This window comes from Malania oleifera, chromosome 3 (genome assembly GCF_029873635.1).
Source record: "Malania oleifera isolate guangnan ecotype guangnan chromosome 3, ASM2987363v1, whole genome shotgun sequence".
NCBI classification, from domain to species: Eukaryota; Viridiplantae; Streptophyta; class Magnoliopsida; order Santalales; family Ximeniaceae; genus Malania; species Malania oleifera.
Genome location: NC_080419.1, coordinates 69,165,642 through 69,186,453, shown reverse-complemented (window position 1 = coordinate 69,186,453; position 20,812 = coordinate 69,165,642). Strand labels below are relative to the sequence as shown.

At 36.4% G+C, this 20,812-nt stretch overlaps 1 protein-coding gene across 1 annotated transcript in view; it reads left to right on the top strand.

Moving 5' to 3' along the window:
- The window catches only part of LOC131151729 (uncharacterized), a 52,374-nt gene extending 39,046 nt beyond the window's left edge, over window positions 1-13,328 (top strand). Inside the window, exons 7-9 of the mRNA XM_058103121.1 lie at window positions 6,366-6,474; window positions 6,572-6,633; window positions 12,983-13,328. Of these exons, the coding sequence (XP_057959104.1) occupies window positions 6,366-6,474; window positions 6,572-6,633; window positions 12,983-13,025 (214 nt within the window). The 3' untranslated portion in view covers window positions 13,026-13,328. The remainder of the gene's footprint in view (window positions 1-6,365; window positions 6,475-6,571; window positions 6,634-12,982) is intronic.
- Window positions 13,329-20,812: the final 7,484 nt, after the last annotated feature.

The following is a 20,812-nucleotide window of genomic DNA, read 5'->3' as shown; positions in this document are numbered from 1 at the left end:
TCTAAGTCAAGAGGTACCATATGCAGGTTCCTCTTCTTTTCCCTAAACTTTTTCATTAATCTTCTTAAAAGATACATAGCTTCTGTAGTAGATCTCCCAGGCATAGAGCCAAATTGATTTTTTGAGACCTTCATTTCTAGTTTTAATTTTTGTTCAACTACCCTTTCCCACATTTTCATTATATGACTCGTAAGTTTAATTTCACGATAGTTATTACAATTTTGATTTTATCCTTTATTTTTGTATATAAGTATTAAAATATTTTTCCTCCATTTGTCTGATATTTTCTTAGTTTTATAATTTTTTTAAATAAATTAGTTAAGCATATAACTTTGTTATCAGCTAAGCATTTCCAAACTTCAATTGGGATGTTATCAGATCCTATAGCTTTTCCATTTTTCATCTTTTTTTTAGTACAAACTTAACTTTGTTAACTTTGATTTTGCGAATAAATCTCATGTTTTTAGTCTTTTCCTCATTTGTCAATTTTAAGTTTAACCCTTCTACTTAGTTTTTATTAAATAGCTCATTGAAGTAACTTAATCATGTCTTCCTTGAACAAGACAATATCATCCTCACTTTTTATGCATTTTACATTACCCAAGTCTTTACTCTTTCTTTCTCTAGTTCTAGCAAGTTTAAATGTATCTCTTTCACCTTATTTTGTATCTAACCTAGCATACAAATTATTAAATGATCTATGTTTAGCTTTACTAACAACCTTTTTTGCATCTTTTCTCGCCTCTTTATACTTTTCAAAGTTTTCAATGTTTCTACTTTTTTTCCATGTTTTATACCAATTTGTTTTTGTCTTTACAACTTTTTGGACATCTTGATCCCATCATCAACTTTCTTTGCTATTCAAGAATCTTCCTCTTGATTCACCTTAAATCTCTTTTGTGTCTACACCATCCTCTATAATCCAATCACCATCTTTGATCAATTTATCTTTAAATTTTATTATATTTTCTCCCTTCAAGATCCATCACCTAGTTCTTTTACACTGGTTTATTTTATCCTTACTCTTTCATTTCTTTAATACATATATCTAACACTAATACTCTATGTTGTGTGGTTAAGCTTTCACTTGGGATAACTTACAGTCTTTACACGACAAACAATCTATCCTCCTAGTTAAGAAAAAATCTATTTGACCTTTATTTTGTCCACTTTTGAAGGTTATGAAGTGTTCTTCTCTCTTCTTAACGCAATAAAATCATATGACATAGCGAACTTTAAGATCATCTCCCCAAGCTCATTTTTGTGTCCATATCCATATCCTCCATATATCATTTCATAACCTTTATTATCCCTTCCAACGTGTCCATTTAGATTTGCTCCTGTGAATATTTTCTTAGTCCCTAATATGCCTTGTAATACTATCCATTAAAAGAGAAAAAAAAAGGGCAGCCCAGTGCACAAAGCTCCCGCGTATGTGGGATTTGGGGAAGGGGCGGACCACAATGGGCCTATAGTACGCAGCCTTGCCTTGTATTTTTGTAAGAGGCTGTTTCCACGCCTCGAACCCATGACCTCCAGGTCACACGGTGACAACCTTACCGTTGCGTCTAAGCTCCCCTTCCCTTGTAATGCTATCCATATCTTCCCAAAATTGTCTCTTAAAGGTTTTCTGCTAAGCCTACTTGAGGAGCATAATCACTAATGATATTTATTTATCTCTTGGCCTAAGACCATCTTGTTTTTTATAATTCTATCCCTTACTCTTTTGACATCTATAACACTATCTTTTAAGTTTTTGTCTACAATAATTCCTACCTCATTCTTATGTTTTTCCTTTTTAGTGTACCAAAGTTTAAATCCTGATTTATCAATTTCTATAGCTTTCTCCCCCATCCACTTAGTTTCTTGAAGGAAAATTAAATTAATTTTTCTTCTAATAAATGTGTCCACAATTTCCATTCTTTTACCCGTAAGTGCCCTATATTCTAAGTTGCTAATTTAATTCTAGTCTCCTGATATCACTTCTTTACTCGCCCACATCTAAAATGATGCGGGAACCCTCACATGTTTGACACCGTACTCTTGTGTTTACATGGCGCATTGCTTCAAGGCGATGACCTAGCCCACCCTCGCCCACTTTTCACTACACCCGAGTGGTATAAGTACAACGTGTCGCTCGTGGGGAACGCCCCAATGAATAATCGGTAAGGATTCATATCATAGTGATCTAAGAAATTTTATGGTGGCTGTCAGCTACTTAATAAGATTATTGTTAATTAAAAGTAATAATTTTATATTATTTTATTTAATAGAAAGTATTTAAATTTTAATTAAAAATGATAAAAACAATTATTAATGAAATTATCAATTAAAAAAATATTAATATTTGAAATTTAAAAATAATTATATAGCACCTTATAATAAAAGTAAGTACCCAAATATCACTTAATTTAAATATAACCAAACACCACATATAACTTTTAGCACTTTTGTAGTTCAACACTTGTTATATTCAACACTTTTTTTTTTTTGAAAAACATTTTTGCATAAGTTGTTCTAAACGATTTAAAGTCTATGAGCGCAGAAATAATAAGATGATAGAGGCAAGTCTTTTGGATAAAAGGAAAGGTAAAGAAGTAGTGGAATTAGAGAGCCAGGACGAAGCTAATTTTGAATATGCAGGAGATGGTGAAGAGTCCTTGTCATCATTTGAGTTTGAGGATTGCTTATTGAAAAATTGAGGAAGGGCGAAGAATTTTGTATCTACAAAGAATTGTATTGGCCTACGTATGAGAGTAATCAAATTACAAACAAGGTAAGGATTTCAGATGGTTCTTTTTTTCCCATAGCAACTATAGAATTCCAATCCTTTGATAAACCCAATCATTTACCTTCTGTGATCAATCTTGAAGAGAAGACAAGCAATTTGGCTAACAACTCCATGGAAATTGAATTGGGGAGTGATGCTATTTTTGAAGGTATGCCATTTAATTCTGTGTTTCTCATATGAACTCTGAACCACTAAATTGCCATAACAAATAAGGGTTGAAGGAAATCTACAAATTGTTGACCTTTTAGGGGGTGAAAGAGAAAACTAGGATGCTTAGGAACTACTTGACGACATGGGTCTTACCTTGATAGCTCCTTCGGCTGATTTGGTTAGTCTTGAGAAAGAGGATTTTAAGGGAGAGGAAAAAGGCTAATAAATTGAGCAGGGAGCTAGCTAGGTTTGCTTCCTTGGAGATCAATGAGAAGGGGGTTAGGGTTTCGGGGGTTGGTAGTGTCTCCAAATGAAGATTTTGTCTTGGAATGTTAGAGGTTTAGGGGGATTAAACAAAGGAAGGGTGGTCAAGGATTTGGTGAATAAAATCAGCCCTAATACCTTGTTTCTTCAAGAGAAAAAAAATTAGGTGAGATTGATTTCCTTGTCATTAGGAGTATCTGGGAATAGATTCAAGGAGTGGGCTTTTTCCCATCCATAGGAGCTTCGGGAGGTCTATAAGTGGCGTCGGACACTAGGTCAGCTACATGTAAAGATAGCATTTATGGTTCTTTCTTCTTGTCTTACTTGAGCTTAGGGGTGTAGGGAATTGGTGGTTTACCTCCATTTATGTTCCTACTCAACATTCCTAGTGGGAAGATTTTATCATAGAGCTGGCTAGTCTGTATAGGCTTTTTGCAACTCATGTTGGGTGCTGTGGGGGGGTGACTAGTATTTATCAAAACCTCGAGGGAGAAGCTTGGGGGCTCTAGGGTGACCAGTAGCATGAGACTTTTTCACTCTTTTATTAGGGATTGTGGTCTTAGGGATATTCCTTTGAGCAATGGTCGTTTCACTTTGGTGGGTTTTGAGGATAGATAGGTTTGACTCGCATAGATAGATTCTTGTATTTTGATGTGTGGGAGTACCTTTTTCGAAATATTGTTCAAGAGTTTAGGCCTACTTTTGATCATTGTTTGATTATTTTGGAGTCCAACCCTATTCAATGGGTGCAACTCCTTTTAGATTTTAGAACATGCGGCTTATGCAACCTCCTTTTTCGCGATTCTAGTAGATCTTGGTGGAGGGAATGCCTTGTTCAGGGTTGGGAGGGATTTAAGTTGATGAGAAAGTTGAAATTTATCTAAGAGAAATTAAAAGTTTGGAACAAAGAAGTGTTTGGGGATTAGGGGAAAGGAAAAATGATATTTTGATGGAGATTAGTGGTTTGGATAGATTGGAGGAGTGTGGTTTATTAGGGGAGGAAGATTAAAGTAGAAGGGTTCATCTCAGTAACGATTTGGAGGCACTACTTATGAGGGAGGAGAGGAGTTGGCGTTAGAAGTTTAGAATTAATTGGGTTTGAGAAGGGGATTGTAATTCTAGGCTCTTCCATAAGGTGGCCAATGGGAGGAGAAGGAAGGAGTTGGAGGTTGATTTGGGGGAGGTGGTGAGAGACCATAATCAGATAGGGCAGGAGGTTACAAATTTCTATGAAGTGTTGTATTGAGATGAGTGTGTGGATAGATTAATGGTTGAGGGGTTTTGGACACCTATTGGGGAAGGGGCGGCTAAGTGGTTGGAGAGACCTTTTGTTTTGGGGAAAATTAGGAGGGCTGTGTTTGATATGGATAGGGACAAAGCACCAGGCCTGGACGGTTTCACTATGGTTTTATTCTCAAGATAATTGGGTAGTGGTTCAATGGGATGTCTTGAATTTTTTTGAGGAATTTCATAGGAATGGAAGGGTGTACAAGAGTATGAATTCTACTTTCATTGCCCTAATTCCTAAGAAAGATGGTGTTAGGATTTCCAAATCAATTGAGATTGCTAATTAATGTGTTAGGATTCCCAAATCAATTGGGATTTCTATTTAATGTTATGATTTTCAAATCAATTGGGATTTCCAACTGATGTGTTATGATTCCCAAATCAATTGGGATTGAGTCCATTAAGGACTTGGATTTGGATATTTTACATTCCTAATAGGAGTAGGGTTCCTTACCCTATATATATGTAACCCTACAGGGGTTTTTTGGAAGCAATAACATAATTCATAGCCTTCCTCTCCCCAGTTTAGCAAGCCACTGCAACCCCCCCTTCCCATCTGGAGAAGATTTTAATTAAGCAGAAAGAAATAAAAGTCTCAGAATATACTGCTCTTGAAAATGAACATTCAAAATAACAGATGGCCTCTAATCTCATCTCCATAATTGCAGAGTGGGCAAATTCTTCTTGTAGTTTTCCCCCAGCCAGAAACACTGTCCAAAGTAGAAGTCTGTAATTTATGGCAAGCCAACAAATGAACCCGTGCCTTGGGATATTTGATTGAAACCAAGTTGCAGAGTCTCAGACCACTAGGGAACCTCAGGATGGAAAACCTTGATTTGATTCTAAGCTGAGAAAGAATAAAAACCCCTGAAGAAGCTGCAGTCCGTGGAACGCTTTCTTCAACATTAATATCAGGAAGTCCTTCGGTCTGCTCAATAATTTAAACTATTTTGGGATTCCTTCTCCTTGGCCAATTCCAGTTTTGAAACCTAGCTTTCAAAGGAAGACCAAAATCAGCATGTATCTCTATACCAAATCTGCTAACAAATGGACTCTCAGGGGATGACAGTTATCCTAAAAGAAATAGGACATCCTTTCATTCCCAATTTTGTGCTTGATGCATCTATAAACATCCTCCCTTGCCTTTAAAATCTTCCTCCACAAGCTGACCCCATGATCGTCACTTTTACATCCTAAACCTTCAACATTATTCACTGCCGCCATGACCTGACTCCACAATTGTTGATCTCAGTGTGGACCTTCAGCTCTGCCACAGCTTCATGATAGAGACCCGTAGCCACCTCACCAAACTCATTTTCAAAGCTTCACTACCTCACATCTTTAGATCCACCAGAAGCAAAAACCAACTCCCTCTTCCTTTGCCACCCCAACTCTTTGACTCCAGAAATTTCCCCGCCTTTGTTAGATGAATTTTCAATTAATTCCGTATGCTACCCAGTTACACCGTAAGAAATTCTCTTCCCAACTGACTGATAATAGACGGCCCATCAGAAAACCATTTTGCGGCATCTGAAGGAAACCGCACCCACCTGTTGCGATTCTGATTGTGTTTGAGCACAAACAAATACAGCTTCTCCCCAACTTGTCTAGCCTCAGATTGAAGGTCTTTTGTTTTATCTCAATCAAACACTTGCATGAGTCTGCTGATGTGTTCTAGCAATTCCATGCCACAATACTACATGAAAGACTAAACAAGGAATGACTGATCAAGCTCCAGATAATGTAATATAAGTTTTGGAAAGGGGTCATCTAGAAATACTCTATATCTGTCAATGACATAGTTATTCTTTAGTATTTGTTTATGTTTTAATTATTTCTATTTTCTGATTTTAAATCAATTCATTCAATCCAGATATTCTAAATTTCAAGGTGTAGCAAGTCTCACTTTACATTTCCCTTTGAATTTTGGTGCTGAAACAACTCAGATTAACTACATTGGTTTAAAGGGCGAAGCCACTCAGGTAATCTCACTGTCAAAGATTGGTTTCATGGTTTTATTAATGCTCCAAATGACACTTTTTTTTTTCCTTATTTTTTTTGTTTCTCGTGAATCAACAGTTGAAAAGGGACGTTGTTGCAACAATTGTTTATGAAGTTACACCTAATCCATCTGACCACAAGTGAGTTCTGTTTGCTTCTGCAAATGATTTTGAATATTTGGTTGCTCTTGCACTGCTGCTGATCTCTTTGCTGCTGTTAATAGCCAAATGCTAATAAGATCACAGGGGTTTAGCTCAAACTTTAGGAGTTGAGACCATCTGAGCAAAAAGATAAAACCTTGAGCAACAGCATAATTTGTTTTAAATTCTAATGTATCCTTGCATGCATTGGGTGCTGCTATCTTTCTTTTCCCTTTCTTTGGGGTCTCATGATTAGTTTGTTAAAACAATAAATGTAGCCTCATGTAAGGTTAAGAGCTTCAAGGCCATCTGAGCAGTTTTGAGAAAGTTCGTTCTGAAATGGCAACTACGCAAGCATCGCGATTCTTCCCATCGAGCCCCTGTGTGCGTACATGAGCAAGACTACCCTCCCTCCTCCCTCCCTCCGAAACCCTTCCCTTCAACTCCCTCTCACGATCATTCACCCTTGGATACCAACTCGATCAGTCGAAAATTTCACCATTGACTTGGAACCAAAGTGAACAATCTCAAAACTTCCCTTCGCATCACAATTCACCAGAAACTCATTGACGCCCTTCAGAGCATCTTCGTCCTCCTTTGTCTGTCCTTTGGAAACTCACAACATCCAAAGGTGACCATCTTGAACCATTGTGCACCTTTGGAAGGCTCACACTGCAACTGTAACCTTTTTCAAATCTCTTTTCCCACCAAACCATTTCGTCCTTAAAGAATGACCTTCTAAAGTTCTCACAGCTCCTGAACCCTTGTCGCCTGACTCATTATTGCAGCAAAAAAGATGAGAGGCAATGCTGCTTTCAAAATTTTAAGAAAGGTAGTCTGTCTAAGTATTTTGGCTTCCTCAACATACTGTATCATGGAATTTGAAGGGAAACATGTATCTTTTGTTGGCATGGAGAAAGATTAGTTTGTGTGGGCTTCAAAACTGACAGGGTTAATCCATGAAGCTAGCTGAGAGACCAAAGGGGATTGAAGGGGACTTACTTTCAGCTAAACAGGCAACAGAGCTAGTTTTCAGATTCTATAAAATGTCAGAGACAGATATGTTTGTTCGAGGAAGGAAAACAAATGAAAAATCAATGCAGTGTGTATTCCAGGGTCTAGAAAAATGGGTAGAGGGCCTTTCTCACTGCTCTGCTGGAACTCTCATCACCCACGAATTAATCCATCAAAACTGACCTTGGCAGCTGGAGATGTTTCGATTGTGGTGAAGAGTATAGAGAGACTTGTTTTCTAGAGAATTACGCCAAATATTTCTTTCCCTGATCTTACCAGAGGAGCTCCGGTGATGAGGAATGAATCAGGAAAGATATCTGGTTAGGGTGTTTAGGGGAGAGGAAATGGAAAGGCGGTGGGAAGAGGATAGTCGTAGAAATAAGAAGGGGGGGGGGGGGGGGTTTGAGAAAGTTTGTGATAGAGTAAGTAGGAGCTTTTTGGATAAAGTCTTTGTGAGAAAGGGTTTGGGTAAGCGTTGGCGTTGTTGGATTAGGGGCTGTCTATCTAATGTGTGGTTCTCGGTGATCGTTAACAATCAACCCAAATCTTGGTTTAGCACCTCTAGGGGCATAAGATAAGGTGATCATTTATCCCCTTTTTTATTTGTTCTTGTAGCTGGTGTGTTGAGCAGGATGGTTGATAGTGCTGTGGAGAGGGGGCTGGTTAGAGGATTAGAAGTAGAGAGAGAGGTTATGGTGGTCTCCCACCTCCAGTTTGCTAATGATACCATTTCCTTCCTTGATGATCATAGTCCCTCTTTCAGAAGAATTTTGGGTATTCTCCAAATCTTTGAGTGGGTATCTGGCCTCAAACTTAATATGGGGAAGAGGGACTATGATCATCAAGGAAGGAGAAGAGGGGTTTCTTTTTGGTTGGGGGATTGGGGGGAGTAAGAGGGGGAATCCTAGAGTAGTTTTTGGAATCCAATGGCGGAGAAGATGTTAGATGGGTGGAAGGGGGGTCTCTTCTCATTAGGGGAAGAATTACTCTGATTCAGGCTTGTCTTTCTAGCATCCCACTTTTTTTTGTCAATTTTTAAGATTCCAACAAGTATTTCTAATAAACTTGAGAATTGAGAAAATAATGAGAGACTTTTTTGTGGGCTGGCATTAGGGTTCATAGGGATCACTTACTTAGATGGGATGAGGTCTGTAGGCCTGAGAAGTAGGTAAGGCTGGGTCTAGGTAAGTTGGTGTCTAAAAACGCTTCCCTTCTAGCTAAATGGTTATGGTGCTTCTCTCTAGAAGAATCTTCCCTTTGGCATAGAGTTAAAAGAAGTGAGTTTGGGTTGAATGAGAATGGGTGGGAAGGTGGGATACGAATAGTAGTTTAAGATGTTCTTTGGGGAGTCCGTGGAGGTCCATTTCTCAGATTTATCTTTCCTTTACCCCTTACACTAACCTTTTCCCCTCACACTAAACTTACGGTGGGGAGGGGGTCATGTATCCATTTATGGAAAGACCCTTGGCTGGGTAATGTAGATTTGTCCACTTCTTTCCCTCGTCTCTTTTGATTGAGTGCTGAGCAAAATAGAACCATATCTTTTTTTTGTTGAGGATTTGAGTTGTCCTTTGGTTTCTTAGAATCTCCATTTTAGGAGACCTCTTAATGATAGGGAGATGGAGGAGGTGTCTTCTTTGTTATCTTTATTGAATGGAAGTAATCTTTCGTCGAGGAGGGATGTTTGCTCTTGGTTCTTGGATCAGTCGGGAGTGTATTCTTGCAAATCGTTTTTCGAATTCTTGATTTGTTCTAATTCTTCATTTCCTCCTACAATATGGAAGGCCAAGGCTCCCCAAAAAATTAAGGCTTTCACTTGATTGGTTGTTTTTAATAAAATAAATACTAACTTGTTCCAAATCAAAAGACTTATGAAGGCTCTTTCTCCCAATGTTTGTGCGCTATGTTTCAAGAACTCTGAGACAGCTTCTCGTCTCCTTATACACTGCAATTTTTCTTGGAGGATTTGGGATAAGCTGCTTGGTATTTTGGGAGAGAGTTGGGTATGCCCTGCATCGGTGGAAGACTCACTAGCCATTTCTTTTACAGGTTTTGCTAGAAGGAAGTATAGGGCAGCCTTATGGAGCTGTGGTTTATTTGCAGTTTATGGGGGATATGCATAGAACGTATTGTGTGGATATTCTCTGGGATAAAATCCAGTATTTTGCGCCATTGTGGTGCGTTGGATTTTGGTTTTTCAGAGGAAATAGATTCCAAGAGATTCAAAGAGGTTGGAGGAATGTGCTGGCTTGTTGATTTTCTCCTTTTTCTGTAGGTTTTGGTTGCTTTTTTTTTGTTTGTTCTAGATTTTCTTTTGGAGATGTCTCATTCTCCCTCTTGTAAATTCTTCTCGTATTAATATAATTTTATGTAGCTATCAAAATAAATAAATGAACATAGACCCATGTAAATATGCTTTGTTCCCAAATTTACCAGCTGTCTGTAGTATTTTCCCTTAATCAGAATCTGGAAAGAAGTAGCTTATAGAGAGAAATGAGTTGCTGTTTTATGCATGAAGGTGTTCATGTTTCCATTTTTAAGAAGCTCTAGGGCGGACAACCTGGAATTAGATGTCAGTCAAACTGAAGGAGGATTTTCCACAACCCATCAGCACTTATTACAATTTGTTTTGTATTGCATTAGAATGTCAATTCTGCTTTATGTCTGTCTGATGCTTAAGAGAGTCTGAATTTTTTATTTGTAGAGCTTTTCCCAGTCATGTGCTTACCTAATATTCAGCTGCTTCACTTTTGCACAGATTTGTGAGTCTTATGAACTTGTAAAAGTTGGGTTATTGAATATCTTCACAGTTCAAAAACTAAGTATACAATCAATTGTGTTCTCTCTCTCTCTCTCTCTCTCTCTCTCAGCCCTTTCTTTTTTAATCCTGCTCTGCCATAGCTGTCAACCTTGATAATGGAGGGGTGCGTCAACTCTCCATATAAAAGAGAAATACTTAGATATGTGACCATTGTTGGGTCAAGGTTTCCTTGGCAGCAGCAAAGTGGTTTTTTCAATGGTCTTCTCAATGTTTGGTCAGTTGGGGATATTTTGTTGTAGAATAAGATTCGGGAGAATATTTCGCCAAATGGCAATTAGGCAGACGAAGAGAGGTTGACTTCTGGAACTAGGGTTGGGATGCGATGGAAAAACTTTTCTGTTTTCATTCCTGGAGGCTTTAGAGCTGCAATGGATGGTGGACCAAACTGGAAAGGGAGCTGATGTGCAGGTTTTGTTAATGGTTCTATGATTCAGTATGTATCAATTTTGAAAGGAGGTTGTGAAGGCAGGTAAGGGATGTTTTTGTTTAGTGCAGTCAAGTCAAGTGGTGGAGTTTATGCTGGTGGTGTATGGCGATAAGTGAGGAGGACTTGCAGAGAAAGGAGATTCGTCGATTAGGCCATTTCAAAGCACTGGGCGCCAAAATTAGAGAGAAAAGTGTGAAATAAGGGCTAAAGCGCTCGCCCCGTCCCTTTTCTCCTTTTTATCCCCAACACAATACAAATCATATCCAACCCCTTTGTGGATCTTTATTAATTCTTGACTACATAGATCTTGTTTTAGGGAAATAATTCACCTATTCCTTAATCTTTAAGTAAACAAATACCCTTATGAGGTCCAATAAATTACAGAAGATAGAGTTTCTTCAATAATGATATTTGGGTTGAAATTATGCGAATGGCATGTGGGCTTTGAGGTCTAAGGAGATGTGGCGCAAAATATCTACTCTCAGATTCCTTGGATTCTGAATCATTCTTCCATGTCTAAGACTCCTGCAATAGGACTGGAAGGGATTCATATCTTTGTGGAAGAGGGATATTATAAAACGTGGGGAATGGTTGTTGAGGAGCAAGCGACTGGGATTCAAGGAGATGGTAGTTTTCCACCCTTGCCTTACCAAGAGCTGAAGTTTGTGAAAAGGATGATAAAGTTCAAAATCTTTTGGTAGGGTGAGCTTGTGGGAATTGGTTCAAGGAGGAAAGGAGGTTAGGTTGGAACAGGAAGAGCAAGATAGAAGGGGCACTGAAAATTAGTCAAGATGTTCATGGGAAGGGTTTAAAGGGAGGCTTTTTGAATTAGCTGTGTGAGCCTATTAGATTTTTGATTTTTTTTTTTTAATTAAAAAGGAAAAAAAGAAGGAAAAAAAAAAACAAAAGCATCCCATGGGCATAAGGCTCCTCACTTTGTGAGTGTAGGGGGAGGATGGTCACAGCATACGCAATTTTACCCGTGCTTTTGTGCAAGAAGGCTGTTTCCTTGGACTTGAACCCCTGACCAACTAGTCACAAAGGAGCAACCTTATTGTTGATCCAAGGCCCACCATCGGCCTGTTAGATTTTCTTGTTCATTGTTTTTTATTTTCTATTTTGTCCTAATAATTTTCATTTGTTATCTAAAAAATGGATCTTCACAGTAATGGTTCTTCTATTACTGTACATCAGTTTTTCCTTTCATTTTCTTTCTTCGAAATCCTGTTGGTAAAATTTTTCAGATTATGAATACTGCTTTCCTATAAGCATCCTTTTCTGCCTTTCCAATCTAATCTGCTAGTTTTCTTTTGCTTGATAATCAAGTCTGCCAGTTGGTGGTGTTGGGGTTGCGGGAGTTCATTGTACATGGAGTTGATATACATGGTTAAGTAGCAACTTGATGCAACAACTTGATCTAAAAGTTTAAGTCATTAGGTCTTGAACCCATCCATGTTTCCGTTGTGATACGAAGAGTGGAATTTCTGACAATCTCACTTTCAATTGGGAGCAAGCCCCAATTCTCAACAATTGCTCAAGGAGGCATGGGCCATATGGTTGCACATGTCTTAATGACATTCCATGTGCCATTTGAATTAATCATGCTTCCCTAGTCTTTATCCACATGGATCCATCCAATGGGCCTAGATGATCCTTATTGACCTTGGTTTGGCTCTTGGTCATCCAACTTAGTATGTCAGGAGAATTGGCTCTTGCACCTCCATTTATGCTACCACTTGACCACTCATGGACTATCCGGCTTTGAAACCACTTGTTAGACCTAGCTGAGTCAGGGCTTGATACACAATGGACCCAAACATTTTTAAGCCATTATTTCTGTACTCATTCCTGTATATTTTAATTTGGGACAATAGTGAAATTTCCTTAACCCGCAAGATGCCACAACATTAAGCGGTTGGTTATATGTATATGATTCTTAGATGGATGGGTGACCTTTGTGTTCATGTGCTGCATCACATGAAACACAATATTAGCTTTTACCCCTATTTCTCCATATTTTGTTTCTCTTTGCTGTGTTCTTTCATACATTTCTACTGTTAAATAATAAAAATTGTGCTGATATGCAGGGCACAGGCTGAAGGTGGGAGGGGTCTTTCACATGTGGAATGAAAAATAGAGGCTACCCAACTTTATTGCATGACGGAATGTGATGAGAACTTGTTTTACCTTTACTCCAGACCCAGTAATCTTGGCACTTTTCCTTCTGCCCTGTTGTTTTTGATGAATTTAACCCTTTTTCTAGTCAAAGTTTTAATTTTGTGCCCGTATAACTACAATAATTTAGAACAGATGTTACCCTGATTTATCTGAAAACAATGCTCTCTTTGGTGCAATGATGAGGTTGGGACCATAATGGGCAAGCTATGTATTTAGCTTCTATGCGACTGCTGAAAAGGAAGTGATTATTCAATATTTTTATTGGCCTGGGTCAAATTTCGGAATGGTTTAAAACCCAGATTGTCCAAAAGGGCAATCCACCTGCTGTTTTTCTGGGTTTGCAGCAATCCTCCTGCACTTCCATTGGGATGGTTGAATTATTCTTGCCTATGTGGGACATGGATTTCTGATTCAGTCCAATTTTTTTTTTCCCTTGGCTAAACCTGTCGTGTGAAGAGCAGAGGGGCATATATGTATATATATGAGACTGCGTCAGTATCTGTCATTGCTGTGTGCTGATTGTCTGATTCATACGCTGTAAACTGTTATACGATCAGTATGTGATGTTTTGTGAGACAAGTGATTATGTAATTATATTGTCACACTTATTAAAACTTTAACATATAATTCATTTTTACTAAATATAGTGAGTTGTCAGCTGTGTCAAGACTTGGAGAGTGGCAATAGAAAGTGATGATTTGACGGGCTAGTTTTTTAAAATGATATTATTTTATTGTTAATCTCATTCTTTTCATGGAAAAAACCCTTTTATTTTTCAATGAGTATGCTGAAAGGATTGAAGAAGAAAAATTTGGGGACTGGGCATAGTGACAGAGAAATTGAGTAGGAGGAAAAAGGAGCAGAGATGGTAGAGGAGACGGAAGATAAAGAACAAATTTGAGCGAGGAATGAAGAATGTAAAAATAATATTTGTGGTAGGTGCAGCGGAGTGTAAATTTTGAGGTTTGAATTTAGATTTTTATAAATTTTAAAAAAAATTAATGAAACTTTATATTATATTTTATTTAAATTTACACATTCAAATTTAATTTCTTAATTTTAAAATTAAATTTCTATAAATCCTCTTTTAGGACTCAAATCTCTGACAATATAATATTTATATTAACATTTAAATTAGTTGAGTGCCTCTTTTAAATGATAATCTGATAATCTTACCCAGTTGTGATGTATGTAACTTCCTCACTTTTTGGCCTCCACATCATCTAAATAACTATTGTCCTTGTGTGAAGGGCCTTCTCCTTCTTCATTTCTAAGGTGCCAACTTTAATTTTTGGTAAATGTAAATGAAAGTATAAAGAGCACAACTAATGAAGATGATTTTTTCTATAATTTTGCTGGGGCATCTCCTAATGCATTACAATTATACTACTTGGGTATAGCGAAAAATGCACAAGTGGGTATGGTGAAAAATGCACAAGGTTAGGCTACTTCGTTGCCATAAAGAGAAGCATTGTCACCGTGTTTAGATATAATGTCAAATATGTAAGATTTTCCAAATCATTCTAGATGTAAGTGGGAAAAGAAATTATTTTAGAAGACAAGGGTTAACGAGCAATTTGAAATATAGGGACACTTAATGGTAAATGCTTGGGGATGTGGACACAATGATTAGAGGAAAAAAAAAGGAACATAATTTACCTTTACTAAGTGGATAGCATAGAAAGTTAGAGAAATTGAAAAAAATATATATATATTTAAACTTTTATACAATGGGGAGGTAAGAATTATAAAACTTAAAAGAGAGTGTTGCTGATATTAAAATAGGAGATTGAGTTATAAAAATCAAGATGATCTTAAGACGAGATAATAAATATCATTAGTGCTTACGGAAAGGATAATAAAGGTTATGAAAGAATACATGAGTATGGATATGCAGATAAAAATGAGTCCAGCGGTATGATTTTAGGCTTTGCAATGTCATACAATCTTACTACAACAAATACATACTTCAAAAAAAGAAAATAATACTTAATAACCTTTAAGAGTGAACAAAATAAAGTTTAAATTATTATTTTCATAAATAGGAGGGTAGATTATTTATCGAGTAAGGAGTGAAAAGTTATGCTAATTGAATGCTTAACTGTCTAACATAGAGTTATATATATATTGAGGTTCCACCGTAAAAGAGCAAATTGGTTGAACTTAAAGGAAGAAAATATATTAAATTTTAAAATAAAATGAGTAAAGATGGCGATTGGCAACAAGGATAGCATAGATGCAAATACATTTTTATTAAGAAGGTAGCAAAAGAGATTATAAGTTTCTTGCCTAGTAAATAACAGAGTTGGTAGTGGGTCAAAATCTCCAAAAGTTGTGAGGACCTTTTTTGTAAAATTAGAATTAATGAATTTAAGTTTCCATAAAAAAAAAAAAGATGCAAATGAAAAAAGCTATGGATCCAATGAGAATAAAATTATTTGATTAACTAATTTACTTAATATAATTATAAGAATCATGGTTTTATAACTTAGATAGATGATTGGCTTGGTGAAGCCACCGGACCAATCAGTCAAACCAGTGATATTGTGTCTTACAAAATAGGTTTGACAATGACGATGAAAAGTTGATATTAGGATTACTATTTTCATTAAAAATTAAATAAATATTACATAATAGTTAGAGAGAATTTAATATTTTGATTCAATAAATGTTTATTTAAAAGGGTAAAAAAATTATTTATTAAATATTAGTAAGATAGAGTTTTTTAGTTAAAGTTTTTTAGGTTCTCTTTCAGTCAAATATTTTGTTAAGGAAATGCATTAAAAGTGAAACCTTACCCTAATATGACTCAAAATTAAGAAAAATCAAATGTTAATGATGTGTGAAATCAAAATTTTGTAATTGATTTTATATATAGTTTATTTTCTATTTCACTTCCCTTAATAATCACGTATTGAAAATTTTGATAGAAATATAGAATTTATCAAAATTTGAACTCCTTTACCTTTTTTGAAACTTGAAAAACATAATATATATATATATATATATATATATAGGAGTTCGAATTTTGATAAATTCTATATTTCTATATGCCAAAAAATATATGCATTGTTCAGACATTTTAGATGTCGATTATGCCATCCTTGTGCAACTCCTTGGAATGTTATAGTGATTATTCAGCTAACATAGTCACCATGAAAAGAGATTGCTTAAGCAAAGTGAGTCATGTGTCACCTAGTCACCCAAATGAACAAGTGAAGAATCACTTAGAATAGGCATTAAGTCAAACATTGCAAGTGAGGTGCAAATCGCCTAAGAGCTAGAATCATTTATCACTCGAGTGACAGAGAACACGAAGCCACTAGGCAACGATGATCTCATCAATCTTTAGGAGATGATGGTCCGCATATATCATTAATTGAAGTTCGCCCATCATATTCACCAACAATGGTTGCCCAAGTCATTAGAAAAATGTCACCCATCATTAAGCGACAAGAAGAATAAGTATTGGGCAAGTATGTCAGCTATAATAAATTGGACTTTTAATCGCATGAAAAGGTCCCTATAGCACCTCGAACCCGGTGGGGTCCAGAGAGCTATTCACCATACATGACCTCTGATACCATATACATAACATCCTGATACCCGAAGTGGGCACTAGGTACACCTGTCCATAATCCAAACTATAAACCAAATAGCGGAAACATAATATACATAATCCCCAAATATAATACCAGAGTTCTAAGATCACTATAAATACATACATATTTCCCCAAAGATCCATAATGTATCCCAAGATACACAAAGCATAACCCTGTCTCACGAATACCTACCCTGAACTACAGTATCTAAGCCTCCTCTCTCTCGAAGCTCGCTAAGCTCGACTTCCTGGATTTCCTGAAATATTAAAGTTATTGAAGTGAGACACTTCTCATTAAGACAGAATAGATTATTATCAATGTGTGGCAACATGAGTTTTAGTGTAATAAAAACACATCCAATGATTAACTTAACTTTAATTGAGAAATCATGTAAAACTCTACTCACACTTATATATTTAAAAATACTTACTTTCTTCTCAAAACATGCTCTGACTTAATAAATTTCTCTGTATATGTAAATTCACATATATGCATAAAAGAGCCTCCCTGAATGGATAATCATATAACATCATGTAATCACCCCACATAATCGGGTTGTATGGTCCAAAGGCGGGACTTAGCCATGACTGACCTACCACCAAACTAAGTCAAAATACCTTGTTTGTAGTACAATTTGCCTATCATAGCCTGGTCTGAACTCCAGGGGCGATCCACAACTCTTCGCAGGCCAAATCGACTTCCATTACCAACACTCTCATAATAGTGTAGTTGCACTGACATATCTCCATAGCTACAGTGCCGAGCTTATCTCTGGTCCATCAGGGTTATTAAAACATATAATGCAATTTATAAAATAATACAGTAACATGATCTCATTTTCATAATTTGGTATAAAATCGTCATACTACAGTTCTGTATAAACGTTGTTATACAATTACTTTGTGTAAAACATTGTCATATCATAACTCTGAATAAAACCATATCTTTGTCTATATAGTACCATAAAAACCGACAGATTTAGTTATGCAATAATAGTCAATCTCATGCCACATGATTTAAGGGATAGTTCATAATATAATAAACTGCCGGAAAAATATATATTTTGCTGAGAATTAACATATCAATATCCTTTACGATTCTTCTTAATCTCAAAATATCTAGTTTCTCAAAAAACATACTAAAAATAATATTTCAAAATTTTCATTTCCATAAGCCTAAATATTTAGAAAAACATATATATTATTCCTGATAATTTGATCAAATCAAATCCCTGTAGTTTTATTTAATTTCAAAATATTCCCTAAAAATTTGATACAATCAAATCCCTGCAGTTTAATTTAATTCAGACATATTTTTAAAATAAAATCTGAACATAGATATAATTAATTTCACATACTCAATTTAAATCGGGCGTATTTTTCTTAACATAAATCTAATTAAATCCACGTACTCAAAACTTAATCAGAAAAATTTTAAAATAAAAACTTGACATAATCTATTTCTCATACCTTAGCCCTAGAGTGGTACCTACGATGTCTCAACAACGAATGCACTTGGGTTAAAATGTTCAAGAGCAAATCTAGGACCCGGATATGGTGTTCATTTTTCAATTTGGCTTACAAAGACGGAAAGAAAATCTAGAGAGAGAAAGTGAGAGTTTGAGGAGAGAGAGAGAGAGAGAGAGAGAGAGAGAGAGAGAGAGACGATGGAGGGGGTCTCTGTATCCCTTTTATTTTTCAATTTGAATCCTGGAGGATCCTTCAGGTTACCTTTATATATATATATAATTATAATATTATATTATATTATATTATATTTATTTAATTAATAATTATGAATAATTATTTATTTATTTAATTTAATTTAATTATTTGTATTTATTTTTTTTATTTTTTTTTTATCACTACATTCTCCCCTCCTTATAAAAATTTCATCCTCAAAATTTGCTAACTTACACTTATCACAACCTCCTCTGGGAATCACTGAAATGTTTACCCGTCACTAGAAAGAGCCAGCGGCCACCCACATAGCGGCCCTATCTCAAATTTTATTAATTACCATCACTTATGATGAAGGAATACCATGGTTACATAAACGGCTCTGGGAGATTACAAATAGCCTAATATAAACTCTCCCAAAACCACCCAAGATTAAAAACCAAAAAAAGAGGGGTTACAATTGAACAAGTTAACTATACAACCTACACTAACCAAATATTTACTTGAACCATCACAATTATCTGATTCATACTAGGTCTCGCTGAAAAGGTGTGGGTACCTCTGGCGTATTTCCTCCTCTAGTTCCCATGAAGTTTCCTCAGCTGCATGATTACACTATAGTACTTTCACCAATGGGATTTTCTTGGTGCGTAGTTCCTGCTCTTTCCGAACCGGCACCTCTTCATATGATAAGGTATCTCCATGTTCTAGTGACTCATACTTTATCATATGCGACGGATCTGGAATATACTTCTCCAGCATGGATACATGAAACACGTCATGGATCCTACACAATGCTGAGGGTAATGCTAACCTGTAGGCAATTGGACCAATTTTTTCTAGTATTTCGAATGGCCCAATATACCTAGGGCACTTACCCTTCTTCCCAAATCTCATAACTCCCTTCATTGGTGCTATTCTCAGGAATACATTATCTCCTACACCAAACTCCAACTTCTGTCAACGGGTATCTACATAACTTTTCTGTTGACTCTAAGTAGTTTTAATTCTTTCCTAAATAAGTCTGATTTTTTCTTAAAAGTCTATTGTACAATTTCTAGCCCCATAATTTGCCTTTCACCAACTTCATCCCAATATAGTGGAGTTCGACACCTCCGAACGTATAATGCTTTATATGGTGTCATCCCAACACTGGTCTGATAGCTATTATTATAAGCAAATTCCACTAGTGACAGATACTGAATCCAGTTTTCCCCAAAATTCAATACACAAGTCCACAACATATCTTCCAGTATTTGAATTGTCCTTTTTGACTGTCCATCAGTCTAGGGGTGAAATGTTATGCTAAATGTCTGTTAAGATCCCAAGGCCCTCTGTAAGCTCTTCTAGAACTGGGATGTGAATCGTGGGTCCCGATTTGATACGATCGACACCAGCACGCCATGAAGTCTAACTATCTTTTGAGTATACAATTCTGTCAACCTATTCATGGAGTAGTTAGCCTTAATTGGAAGAAAATGGGCAATCTTGGTCTGTCAGTCTACTACTACCCAAATGGTGTTTTGCCCATGCAGTGCTGGTGGCAACCCAATGACGAAGTCCATGGAAATATGCTCTCACTTCGATTCGGGAATGTGAAGTGGTTGCAATAGTCTTGTCGATCTCTGATACTCAGCCTTTACCTGCTGACATGTCAAGCATTGCTTTACGTATTAGGCAATTTCCATTTTCATATTACTCCACCAGAAGGATTCTCGCAGATATCTATACATTTTACTACTTCCTAGATGTACTATGTAAATGGAGCGATGTGCCTATTCCAAAATGGTTCTTTTAATCTCAGCATCATCGGGTACACATAATCTGGTACGGAACCTCAAAACTCCATCATCTGAGATATTAAAATCTGCCCTCAATCCACTCTATACCGTACCTATATTTTTTACAAATTTTGCGTCTTTCATTTAAGCAATCTTAATCCTCTTTAGTAAAGTGGGCTGAATTACCAGACTTGCAATGAATTCTTAATGACTTCCCTCTACTAGTTCCACACCAAACCTTTCTAGATCCATCATGATCTAATGTTGGGTTACCATTGTTGATACTGATGCACTCCCTAACTTCCAGCTCAAGGCATCGGCTACCACATTAACTTTCCTTAGATAGTAATTGATGGTACAATCGTAATCCTTTATCAATTCTAACCATCTCCTCTGCCTCAAATTTAGTTCCTTCTGTGTGAAGGAACACTTATTTGTTTATAAGCAATGCTCATCTATTGATGAACATGGTTCATCCATCTATTAGTAGAGCTCATTTGTCAATATAACTAGTGTTTATTTGTATATGAGCAAGGCTTATCTGTCTTTGAGTAAGACTCATCCGTTGACGAATATAGTTCATTTGTCCTATTAGTAGGACTGATCTATCGGTATGAGTAGAACTTATATGTTTTGTGAGCATAACTCATTTATCTTATGAGTAAGGGCTCATATGT